Source organism: Halictus rubicundus, chromosome 1 (assembly GCF_050948215.1).
Source record: "Halictus rubicundus isolate RS-2024b chromosome 1, iyHalRubi1_principal, whole genome shotgun sequence".
NCBI lineage: Eukaryota > Metazoa > Arthropoda > Insecta > Hymenoptera > Halictidae > Halictus > Halictus rubicundus.
In genome coordinates, this window is record NC_135149.1 from 30,189,699 (window position 1) to 30,201,274 (window position 11,576).

Sequence of the window (11,576 nt, forward strand, 5' to 3'; positions counted from 1 at the left end):
CCTACGCTCTTCTATTCAATCTTAGCCTGTGCCAAACAATAAGCTGCCATAATTACGTATAAGCTTCCTGTAAAAATGAAAAAAGACAATAGGCAATACGAGACATTGGGACAATCGAACTGCAAATGATATTACAGTACCATTACGGGAAGTTTCGCAATCGCAGAGTTCATTTAAACGGAACCCGAGAACATCGCGCGCCTCTTGTCAATTTAACGTCTATGTCAATATCAATTACCGTTAACAAATTTCATATTTCCGATTTCGTTCGAACGATGCTATACGTTTAAAAACCGTGGTGAAACGTGGTCGCTGTCGTTCGTTTTGCGACGAAATAGTTATCACGTCGAAAATAATGAGGCATCAATTTGACTACCGTAGTTCTACTCCGAAACTCGCATGTAATGGCCGACTTCGCGATTCACTTATCACTTCCCTAACTTCATGATTGTTGTGTGCGGCATTTGTTTGCGCTGAAGTTCGTCTCTAATGAGTTTTGTTATTGCAGTTATTCCGGAGACGGGGTGCTGTGTGATTTTGTGCAAACGGATTCGTTCGAAATAGGCAAAGCTTCCGCGAGGCGATCGAGTCCCTGGAGGAAACAACATGACATTGTTCGGTATCCGGACACGTTCAAGCAATTTCACTGATTTTTGTGACTCGACGTCAGGTTAGGTTTCCATCAGAGGGAAGCCGGTTCCGTTTTTGAGTTAAGACTAGGGTAGGCTAGCGTGAAAAGATTAGGTTCGATTAATAGGTTAATAGAGGGTCAGGTTAGGGTCAACAACGATCCTCTACGAGGCGGACGTCTACACGAAAAAGATATGGGATCGTTGAACCTCGTTTGTCCAATGTGCTGTGGTGAAACTTTCAACAATCCACAGTCATTGAAGTATCATTTATTAAGCATGACGGACAACCTATACTGTCCTGGTTGTTCGCAGCGTTCTGACTCCGTAATGGCACTCATCCAACACTTGGATCGCTGTGGACAGACTGTCGATCCCGAGGAATCAAACAACGAAAAGGAAGACTCTGCGCAAGAAATTCAACACGAATCCGAAACCGATACAACAGTACTGATGGTATGTACAGAGACTTCCACGCCTAACTTTGTCTTGACCGTGATCTGTACTTGATAATTCTTGTTTCAGGATACCAACGTCGAAGGCATAGACCAAAGTTTCCTAGCGACTGTGAACGACAGTGGAATTATGATAGTCGGGGGGCCTCAAACTATACAAGTAGACGAAAATGGTGTGTAGAACTCCTAATTTAATCTATGTTAATTCTATCTATTCGAATATTGCTTCTAACAAACACACCAGGAGAGATTAAAGTCGTAGAGAAAATGGACACGGAAGAGGCACAGTTGGAGCAAAACTCTTTAGAGTTTAAGATGACGGAGAAAGTTCCTAGTACCGCCAAGAAGGACAACAATTCCTTGACCCAGGATCACATAGTAACTATATCGGCAGCGGAGACGGAAGACAAAGATGGAAATAAGAATATAATTACTATTCTACCCGAGGGTTCGGAGCTCCTCGATGGCAATACTGGTGCTCTGATAAATATGGACCACATAAATGATGTAGGTGAATTAGATGAGGACGGGTTATTACATGTGAAAGAAGAACTCTGCGAGGTATAAACAGAAGTTGAGATTTTCTCTTACAACTGTGCACGAACTTATTCGGCTAAATTGGGTTGTTTCACTTTAACAGTTAGAACCGGAGGCTGTTTACAGTTGTACCAGCTGTGATATGAGTTTCAATTCGGTCGTCGAGCATATAAAACAATATCACGACGGCCAAGAGGTGCTTCTGGAGATAGCCGACCAATTAGACGATCTTCCTACCGTACCTGTAGCTAATACTCTACCAGCAGAGTCGGAAAACGTAGTTAATACAAGACAAAGGCAAAGCATGAATACGCTACGCACGGAGGAATGCGTAGACAGCGAAGGAAGATTGTACACGCGAAAAGTTGTGCAAATAGAAAGGTTTTGGGACAGAGCCCCTGCCCAAACGTCTTTGCAGTCGACCACCAAGGCACCGATGATAGAAAAGTTCTTTTCTAATGTAGAGGGAGTAAAGGTAGGACGAACTCGTACCTTGCTTATAACACGTTAATTTAAACTACGCCGTTCAACTGAGTAAATTAATTTCAGGTACGCGAGAAGAGATTGGCAGCAGCGCCAATGAGAATGTACAGATGCAATCAGTGCCTTCAACAGTTCTCGAAATTGGGCAACTTCCGAGTGCACGCGTGTCTGCACGGCAACAATCGTTGCGACAGCTGCGACCAAACGTTTGCAACGCCGAAAGCGTTGCAACTGCATGCAAAGGTTCACGAGGGTGAACCGGACCCGAATCAAAAGACGTTCGTATGCGAGACATGCGGTACGGAGTTCTGTTCGCATAAAAGCTTGCGCTTGCATTCTCGGATGCACGCGCCGGTTAGGGCAAGACACGTCGATGCGCCCGAGGGAACGCCCAGCGCCACGTTCACGTGTCCCGAGTGTGGTAAACGAGATGATATGATTTTACTTTCGAGTTTTTTTTTATTGCCTATTAAATCGTGGTGCTTCAAGTCTGCTATCTGTACTTGCAGGCAAAACATTAGCAGAATCGTACAAGGAAGCGCACATGGCATTGCACACCGGCGACTCTGTAACCTGTACAGTTTGCAACCGGAAGTTCGATTCTGCCGATAGTTTAGCGATGCATGCAGCGGTGCACACGGAGCTCAGTCAGTCGCATTCACCGACGCCACCCGCGACGGAAACTATGACCACGGAGCCCACGGAAAATCAAAAGCCCTATCAGTGCCAGCACTGCGGTCGTAGATTCACCAGACCCCATGAGAAGGTGAAGCATGAACGAATTCACACTGGGGAAAAGCCGCATGCATGCGAAGTGAGTACGAGTAGGATAGATTTGTCTTCCGGAACCATTCGAATTGTGCTTTAAGCATTTTTCACATAATACAGGGCGATTCAGCTGAATCTTGGATGAAAATTAGCTAAATGTGCCATCTAAATTACATGCAAACTATCTGGTACATGAAAAATTGGCCGAAACGAAAATTGTATTGTTTCAATGGTAGCGTACAATGTAATAATTAGTTTCTTTTTTATTTTGCTTTTTTACTGAGATACGAAGGTCATCCTGAGTTTCTTTATCGTAAAGGTTAAATTCTAATCTTCTGGTTGAAGAGAAAATTGAACCCTGAATAAAAAATCTATAATCGTATATGGGGTGAAGAATTAATAGAGATATTCTCCATAAATGATTTTTATGCAGGTAATGCTGAAAATGTTCTCCATTGCAATTGATACATTTGCGTATTCAATCGATAAGTGCAAGTTATACAGGGTGGGGAATTTTAAACAGGTCACCTGAATAACTCGCTTGTTTTTGAAGATAGGAGAAAATGCATTAGACCAAACTTACTTGGTATCGGGGGGCTCATAATCTGGTATGACCAATTTTTCTGTAGGTGGACGCGTAAAGGACATATGAAGGTCAACTTCATAATTTTTTTAATGGAATGTCCCATTTTTTATACCATAGATATGTTTATTTACATTCATCGACCCGTAACAAGAGATTATGAGACAGAAACTTAGTAATGTCAACAACCAGAGGCGGCAAGAAAGTGTGTATTATACAAGGTGGACCAATAACTGTGTCTACTTTGAATATTGCCGTCATTTGTAATAATATGAAAAAATGTTCTATACAAAACTTACACGGTATAGGGAGGGGGCGTATTGTGACAAAAACATTCTCTGCGTTGGTGGAGGCATAGAGGAGATTTCAAGATCAATTTGTTTTTTTAAATGGAAAGACCTACTTTTTGTATCATGAATCGATAGACGACTATCGAATTCTGAGTAAAACTGTATTGACCTCCATATGTCCTAAATATAATAGTTAACGAGATATTATCGAAATAATTTTCTTTCTTCTTTGGATAATATCTCGTTAACTATTAGGTTTAGGACATATGAAGGTCAACGCTTTTATACTCAGATTTTGATACTCTACCGATCTATGGTACAAAAAATGGGACATTCCATTTAAAAAATTATGAAGTTGACCTTCATATGTCCTTTACGCGTCCACCTACAGAAAAATTGGTAGATTATGAGCCCCCCGATACCAAGTAAGTTTGGTCTAATGCATTTTCTCCTATCTTCAGAAACAAGCGAGTTATTCAGGTGACCTGTTTAAAATGCCCCACCCTGTATATGCTGGAGTGTTTCTAGGTGGCATTCTTAGCTTAATCGCCCTGTATAAAGACAATAACTGAATCTCTATTTGTGAACAGGTGTGCGGGAAAACGTTTCGTGTTTCGTATTGTTTGACTTTGCACATGAGGACTCATACTGGAGTGAGACCTTACGGATGCCAGCACTGCGGCAAGAGATTCAAGGCTTCCTCTGTATACAATCATCATTTGCTGACGCACGGCGAGGAGCGCGCTTACACCTGCCCGTATTGTCCGAAAACATTTAAAACGCGTGTTCAATTAGCGGGCCACAAGAACAGCCACACGAAACCGTTTCGGTGCACCGAGTGTTCACGGCCGTTCGCGTCGTTGTACGCCGCGCGTGCTCACATACAGACACACAAGAAGGACAACAATTTGAAATTCAGTTGTTACATTTGTGGTGCGTCGTACGGCAGAGCGTTCGCGTTGAAGGACCACCTGAAACAACACGGCACAGACATACTGGCTCCGCCGGAACCAGCGAGAGAAGAGGAGGTTCACGAGGGAGAGGATTTCTTGTTGGCGGAGGAGGAAGTGGAGGACGATGAATTAGTCATTCCTTCTCCGTTGCCAGTGGAGCAATCGTCGGAAGCCGAGGACACGGAATAAGACTATAAAAGCTAGTCAAAACGTTTGTTATAAAATTGTAGTTTAATACTGTTCAATATAGCGATAAATGTAATAACGAATAATTTCCTATTTTACATAGAACTCGGGAGAGACTATATTGGCAGGATTTGTTTATTTGCGCGCTGGATTTAGAACTATGAAATTTTTAATTCTAAAAGACGGACATTCTAATACAAACTGCTGTGACTAGTGATGAGATAGTATTGGTCTGTAAATATCGTATTTCGAATTTGTACATCCTCATTTGGTACTGTATGGATAGAGAAATGTTAAATACGAATAGCGATTGTACTATTACGAACTATAATTTTTAATTGTGCCTATTTAATATATTGGAGTAAAATAGAATTTATATTATTTAATTCTTAATCTATTTTAACGTGTTACGTTCCGTTGTTCGTTGCAATGCGATTCCCCACAATTTCAATTTTTGTTTTCTTCATTTTTCTTCGCTTCCTGATTATTAATTTGTTCGATATTGACCCGAAAGAAGACGTGTAATAAAAGGTTCTCACGGAATATCACTTTATTTTGAACTCTTGGAGAAAATGTAAAATCTAGTAGAGATCAAAGATTAATTTTATCTTTATGCTAAGTTCTGTTGATGTTGGAATTTATGATACTGTAAAAATACAGATGTATTCATGTAAACTGTTTTGTAAAGAATTTACGATTTGAATTGATTCAATACTTGTTACCACTGAAAGCGACACAGAACTATTTACGCACGTAACTCAACACATTCTCAGAGCATGATATTTATATATTTTTCATACATAGAAACAGAATGCAACGTATTGTATCTTATTCTTTGAAAATTATAATAATGAAACGTTCATCCAGATAGTTCTGGGTACGACTGATTAGGAAATAATCAACCAAGTACAAATAAACGCGAAGAGTCTAATATGAGATATATAAAACAAAGGAGATAATAGAGTCATAGAAAATTTGTATTTTTATTTGAATGTGAACGTGCCAAATTTATATACTTGTATATAAGAGATATAAACGAGTTCAAACTAACTAAAAAAATTTATTGCACACTATCAATAAATATCTGTATAAAACACGCGTGTGCACATATTTGCAACCAAATAAAAATATAGTTAATAATGTCAATAGTGTTATAATGAACATCTACCACCTTATGATGCACTTCTCTGATGCAGCAGATAAACGAAGTATTTACACAGTGACTAAATCAGAATTTTCTATTACAATAAATCATATTTTTTCATTCTTCTTTAATATACCCGCTATAAGAGATCCGAGCGTGCAAATACATTTTATAGTTACTGTATCTCGAGAGCTGTGCAAACAAACTTGCTTCTAATGCTAATGGGCCATCTGCTGTGTTCAGATTAAGTTCTTACAATGATTGCCAGTAGTCGGTAGTCTATCAGAATTCATGTCATACTCGCACAGCAAAAAGCAACTATAAACAACCTGGAAGTTTCAGCGTTACAGAATAGAAGCATGGTGTTAGATGTGCAATGGAATGTTTATGTGGGATATCGGTATGAGATAACCACCATCGGTTCAGAAGTACGACTCCGCTTCTATTAAGCAATAATAATTGATCTAATTTTACGGAGTAAACCTGACAAGTCTATGGGTTCTCAGTGGGAAGACATCGACACCAGCAAACATTCGTTTCCTGCAAAGATTTGGGTGATAAAGCCTGCATGGGAAGTGGCCGTAAAAATTCTTTGTCTTTTACCAATCGTCATCATCGGAGCTATAGCTAACAGTGGCTTGATCTACGTAGTGGTCAAGAAGAAATTCCTCCGGACCACTACGAATCTCTTAATCGTGAACATGTGCATCGCAGACTTGGGCACCTGCGTAGTATGCCCATGGATGTTCCTTTCCATAGATCTATTTCAGAACTACGTTTTAGGGGAGATCGGCTGTCGTCTGGATGGACTATTGGTGCATGCACTGACGTTGGTGGCCGTCTTTAATCTGAGTGCGATAAGCTACGATCGTGTCTCCGCGATTGTGTTCAATTGTTCAGGACACCTATCGAAAAGGTAGTACCACAAAGTATCAGTAAACCAACAAATTTAAATACGCATCATTGTACTTTTCTGTTTGAAGGGTGACCTACACGTTGCTCTTCGCTACTTGGATTTCTGCTGTTGCTGTCGCTGCTCCTTTGGCCTATTTCAGACATTATTACGAAAGACAATGGAAGAATTATTTGGAATCTTATTGCACCGAAGACACAGTGCTGGTCTATCCGTACTGGCACATATTCGCAAGCTTGAGTGTCTGGGCACCACTGGCCATCATGGCAATATCTTATTCAGCTATTCTAATTAAAGTATTGAACCGAGCTTTCTTGCATTCGATAAGCAAACGTGTTATTAGAGCTTTGTACCGTTTTTTTTTGTTCTTGTACAGCTAGATCGCTATGAGTCTCAAGCGCTAAGAAGTAAATTTCCTATAGTAGTGAAGTACAAAGGCAGAGTGGCGCAAGTGCTGGCTCTTATAGTCTTGGCGTTCATAATATGTCGCGTACCATTTACAGCGTTAATAATTAGAAGAGCCCAATTGTTACAAGGAACGTCTAAGCCGGGACAAGCAGAAGATATGTACCCACTGTGGTAAATATTTCTGAAACATTGAGCTACAGTCAGTCTCGTTATTGATGGCTCGCACTTTAAATCAGATAACTTTTTAACTCTTAAACGCAATTTTTCCAAAATTTTTATTGCGTACCATCCAGTAAACTAATCGATCTAGCTTGGCAGAAGAACTGAAGTCATTCGGTCCATTTATAAACAAGTTATTCCGATTTAAAGTGTGGGCTATCAATTTGGGACTGACTATAGGTGGGACATGTTGTACAAAATAATTCAGCTTGTATTGCAGGTATGTGAGCAGGTACCTGGTGTTGGTCAACGCAGCCATAAACCCTTTGTTGTACGGTTGTAGCAGCAGTTCACTGAGAAAGGAGTTGGCACTGTGTTCTGTGACATCCTGGTTCATCCGTAAAAAGAAGGAGCACGAGTCAAAACCGTGCAGCGTCTCACACTTGAAATCGGATCGTTTCCATGACTTAAGACCACGCTCTCCTTGCATAAGAATGGACTATAACGAAAGAGGTACAATACCAAACAATGTGTCTACTGTTACCAGAAAAAATCTAAGTTCAACTCAAATTTAATTTGGTATTGCAAATGGTTCAGTATTAGTAACAAAATTCATCGCACGTATCGTCTTATCACGACAAGGACAGGATATCATAAAAAATGTACTAATAAATGCACAGATTTTCATGCAGCGACGCGTCTATCTATTTTTGTAAATGTCACATTTGAAAAATACAAAAAAAGTGTTGCTGACAATGGAATAGAATAAAAATCATCGGAAATCTTAAATACATATGAAGCACGTTTGTTCGATAGAGCGCACGACGATCTATTCTCGAATGTGCTAATAAGAAAAATACAAATCCTATGTATTCGGGAACAGATTATTTAATTGCTACGTTTTTAAGACTGTCGACTGTAATTTTACCACCGCTGGCAGTGAACAAGAGATTCCCACTCCAAGATGCTTCTCCACTACCATTTACTATAAGATCAGGCTGCAAGGAGAATCAAATGTTAACAAATTACAGGTCTATCAATCTCGACACGATGAGAGGAAAGCGACAACATACTTGTAATTTTTCCCACACTTTCTTCTTTGGATTAAGTACATCATCAGGAGTCCCATCTTCGTATCCTTCCACAGTAACTTTCTCACCTGGTTTACTGTCCACTGGAGGTCTCAGCGGTTCAACTGCTCTTGTAGGTTCATCCCTGTTAGGATACAAAGTTCGTGAAACAAGGCCTAAGGCATATAATAAAGAATTGCGTTGATTGAAATCAAACATACACTGAGGCACAGAGGACCATTCCATGGGACTGAATACCCCTAAGATTCGCTGGCTTCAAGTTAGCAAGAATAACTACCATTCTGTCCTTCATCTCCTCCAATGGTACATAATTTACAAGTCCGCTGACTATTGTACGCGGTCCGCTCGCATCTCCCACGTCTATTTTCTCAACATAAAGTGAATCAGCATCGGGATGCTTCGACACCTCGACTATTTTTCCAACCCTAATGTCCAACCGAGCTGGTGTCAGTTCCTCTACAGCTTCTAAACATTGGAGTAATACCATTTTAATATTGCTTCTCCGACTCGTGTACTTTTTAAAGTTTTAATTCTATATGTAAAAACATATTACTTTGTTTCTGCTGAGGTGGATATGCTTTACTAGCCAAACTTTTTAATTTTCCATTCGATTCGAATTCTTTTCTAATCGGGTCCAACAGTTTGTTGATGTAAATTTCGGCCGCAGCCTTCAGGTCTCCAGGATGTATTTCTTCCTTGGCAAACGCACTCTCCAAATCCTCGTATTTGTCGAAGGATATATCTCCACCTGTAATAGATGACTTTTGTTAATAAAATTGACGTGATATTTTTTTTTCAAATCATACCTACCAAATTCGGCAGTCCTTGGTACATTGAACGACTCGCCCTCTTTAAACAGAGGATATATCACGTGCTTGGCAAATGACAGAACTCCATTGTCAGTTATGTTGCCAGGTTCGCAGAATGCTTTCTTTAACTTTTTCTTGACTGCCGCAGCATTGTCCAAGAGATCAATTTTAGAGTCCTCTTCGGAAGAGGACATCTTTGATCCAGCTAAACCAGGAACTAAAACAAAACTTACGTTCTTTATTGTCTGAACTTAACAGAATATATATCACATTTGAGTCACTGTATTCATATTATGTACATACTCATTGGATTCATTAAATGGATGCGCTTTTCATATCCAAGCATGGGTAAGTACTTTTCTGAAAATGTAAAGATCTTTCTCTGGTCCACACCACCGAATTGCGCGTCAACTTTGAGGTACTGTTCATCCAAAGCTTGTAATCCTGGGTACAACAGTCCAGAGAGCAGGGGATTCGCTAATTGTTTAACTACTTCTGCTCCAGCCTTCTTTGCGTCGTGCTCGGTTACAACAGAGGTCAACCGATAAACGTCTAATGTATATTCCCTGGTAAGAGAAAGTTTGATTAAAATTATATCATCTGAAACATTTACATGTACACTCGCCGAAATTTCTATAAAGTCAATTTCTGTTGCTTTATCGTATCTGGCCTTGTGCTTTGTTGACTAAGGGATCTAAGGGATGCGGTGACTGAAGCATGGGCGTCTGTTAAAACAGAAACGCTACAAAATTTAGTTTCGTCAGTGCCCAATGCCGTATTTTTAATGTAATTCAAAAAAATGGAGGTTACACTAAATATTAAAATAGATATAATAAAAAAACAATTGTTAATTTCATCTTTATCCGTATAAAACGAAACTGACATTAAAGAAATTTTGCAGTCTGTTCTGTGTAAAATTATATTTTTGTTTTCTTTTATCAACAAATGTTATACTTATGTTTTGAAATCGGTGTGTATGCTTTCTTTATGTAATCCCGAAATGCTACCAAATACAAATTTTTCATTGGTAATGGTATAATTATAAGAATTCATTACAAAACACAATGACTTTATAGAAATTTCGGCGAGTGTACACAGCAGTGTAGCATTGAACCTAAAGTCTATGGACAGTCAATACGAACCAACACAACATAAACGGAAAGTCTACAAATGTTTCCTAGGGTCCGGAGTGGGTTTTAACATATTAAATAAATTACTTACTTAGACAATTGGTAGTCAGTCCCCTTGACAAACTTCAATTTATCCAAAGGCACATCAATGGACTTAAGCATCGCTTTGATGATTGCCTCGTAATATTGAGTACGAAGGTCCAGAAGCTCCCAAGGAGCTTTCATGTTGTCTAAATAGGCATGAAGATCGGCAAACAATATTGTAACTTCTGCACCGGCTCTCAAGAAGTCTGCTATCTTCGACATTGGCGTGAAGTATCCAATGTGAGGTTTTCCAGTGGTTGCGGTACCCCAGTAGAGCTTAAGGTCCCTCTGTTTTAGAATACTTTTCATCTTCTCATCACCGAGCCATTCGGCCAGATTTCTGGTGATGAGACCATACTTCTCTTCCCACTTCAATTCGACCATATTCGTAACTCTGAGTAAAATCAGAAGAAAAATTATTCGTTAATGCGCTTGGTAGACGATAAAATATATTTTTCGAACAAAATGACAAGCATATGCCGGCCACGTGCGTAACAAGCTTGTCAAGTTGATAGACTTAACCTCTGTTACAATATTCAAGTCCATTTCTCAACGTAACAACAACCACATTTTATTTGAACAGCAAACAAAATAACTATGTTGAACAAAATTCTATTAGAAAATAATAGTCAAAACAAATGGTATTAATGTAAATTTTTATTGAACCTTTATCGAACAAATTTACGGTTGCTATTCGGCGCAAAGAGACTTAAAAATAGTATCGTGAAGTACTGTTACCGATTCGAACGAGTTAAACACTTTAATATTCCAATAAAATTAATTACACTGCGCAACTTCGATTGATGTTCCAAAATTTCGCGACACGCGAAACCGGAAGAAGCTGGCGAAGTACACGCATGCGAATAAATACGTGAAACTGAAATGGCTAATGTAGACGGAATGCAATTTCTGATGAAATCCTCCACAGAGTAACGCTATTGACTGCATTTAATC

The 11,576-nt window shown here is 39.5% G+C and overlaps 3 protein-coding genes across 3 annotated transcripts; 2 read left to right on the plus strand and 1 right to left on the minus strand.

Moving 5' to 3' along the window:
• The first annotated feature begins 182 nt into the window (after positions 1 to 182).
• Positions 183 to 6,030, plus strand: LOC143360694 (uncharacterized). The gene is made up of 7 exons (XM_076799796.1): positions 183 to 1,085; positions 1,155 to 1,257; positions 1,329 to 1,645; positions 1,725 to 2,096; positions 2,171 to 2,525; positions 2,614 to 2,918; positions 4,336 to 6,030. Exons 1-7 carry the CDS (start codon positions 825 to 827, stop codon positions 4,885 to 4,887), a joined length of 2,265 nt encoding a protein of 754 aa, XP_076655911.1. The 5' UTR covers positions 183 to 824; the 3' UTR covers positions 4,888 to 6,030.
• A 151-nt stretch (positions 6,031 to 6,181) lies between these two features.
• On the plus strand, positions 6,182 to 8,086 carry LOC143360894 (neuropeptide Y receptor type 2). Its single transcript, XM_076800076.1, has 5 exons — positions 6,182 to 6,456; positions 6,535 to 6,944; positions 7,012 to 7,237; positions 7,318 to 7,520; positions 7,789 to 8,086. The coding sequence occupies exons 1-5, from the start codon at positions 6,388 to 6,390 to the stop codon at positions 8,081 to 8,083; spliced, it is 1,203 nt and encodes a 400-aa protein (XP_076656191.1). The 5' UTR covers positions 6,182 to 6,387; the 3' UTR covers positions 8,084 to 8,086.
• A 103-nt stretch (positions 8,087 to 8,189) lies between these two features.
• Tyrrs (Tyrosyl-tRNA synthetase) lies at positions 8,190 to 11,560 on the minus strand. Its single transcript, XM_076799973.1, has 8 exons — positions 11,408 to 11,560; positions 10,630 to 11,016; positions 9,712 to 9,974; positions 9,410 to 9,625; positions 9,153 to 9,347; positions 8,800 to 9,064; positions 8,582 to 8,723; positions 8,190 to 8,506 (listed from the first exon to the last, which is right to left on the minus strand). The coding sequence occupies exons 1-8, from the start codon at positions 11,479 to 11,481 to the stop codon at positions 8,393 to 8,395; spliced, it is 1,656 nt and encodes a 551-aa protein (XP_076656088.1). The 5' UTR covers positions 11,482 to 11,560; the 3' UTR covers positions 8,190 to 8,392.
• Positions 11,561 to 11,576: the final 16 nt, after the last annotated feature.

What these genes read in the sequence shown, in the direction of transcription:
- LOC143360894 (XM_076800076.1), top strand. Translation starts at nt 6,388, where the DNA reads ATGGTGTTAGATGTGCAATGGAATGTTTATGTGGGATATCGGTATGAG. An exon ending in TAACCACCATCGGTTCAGAA is followed by an intron (nt 6,457 to 6,534) that starts GTACGACTCCGC and finishes ATGGGTTCTCAG; the next exon opens with TGGGAAGACATCGACACCAG. An exon ending in ATTCAGCTATTCTAATTAAA is followed by an intron (nt 7,238 to 7,317) that starts GTATTGAACCGA and finishes GTTCTTGTACAG; the next exon opens with CTAGATCGCTATGAGTCTCA.
- Tyrrs (XM_076799973.1), bottom strand. Translation starts at nt 11,481, where the DNA reads ATGCGTGTACTTCGCCAGCTTCTTCCGGTTTCGCGTGTCGCGAAATTT. An exon ending in ACTGACTACCAATTGTCTAA is followed by an intron (nt 9,975 to 10,629) that starts GTAAGTAATTTA and finishes TTCTCTTACCAG; the next exon opens with GGAATATACATTAGACGTTT. An exon ending in TCCACCTCAGCAGAAACAAA is followed by an intron (nt 9,065 to 9,152) that starts GTAATATGTTTT and finishes TCCAATGTTTAG; the next exon opens with AAGCTGTAGAGGAACTGACA.
- LOC143360694 (XM_076799796.1), top strand. Translation starts at nt 825, where the DNA reads ATGGGATCGTTGAACCTCGTTTGTCCAATGTGCTGTGGTGAAACTTTC. An exon ending in CCGATACAACAGTACTGATG is followed by an intron (nt 1,086 to 1,154) that starts GTATGTACAGAG and finishes TTCTTGTTTCAG; the next exon opens with GATACCAACGTCGAAGGCAT. An exon ending in CTAATGTAGAGGGAGTAAAG is followed by an intron (nt 2,097 to 2,170) that starts GTAGGACGAACT and finishes AATTAATTTCAG; the next exon opens with GTACGCGAGAAGAGATTGGC.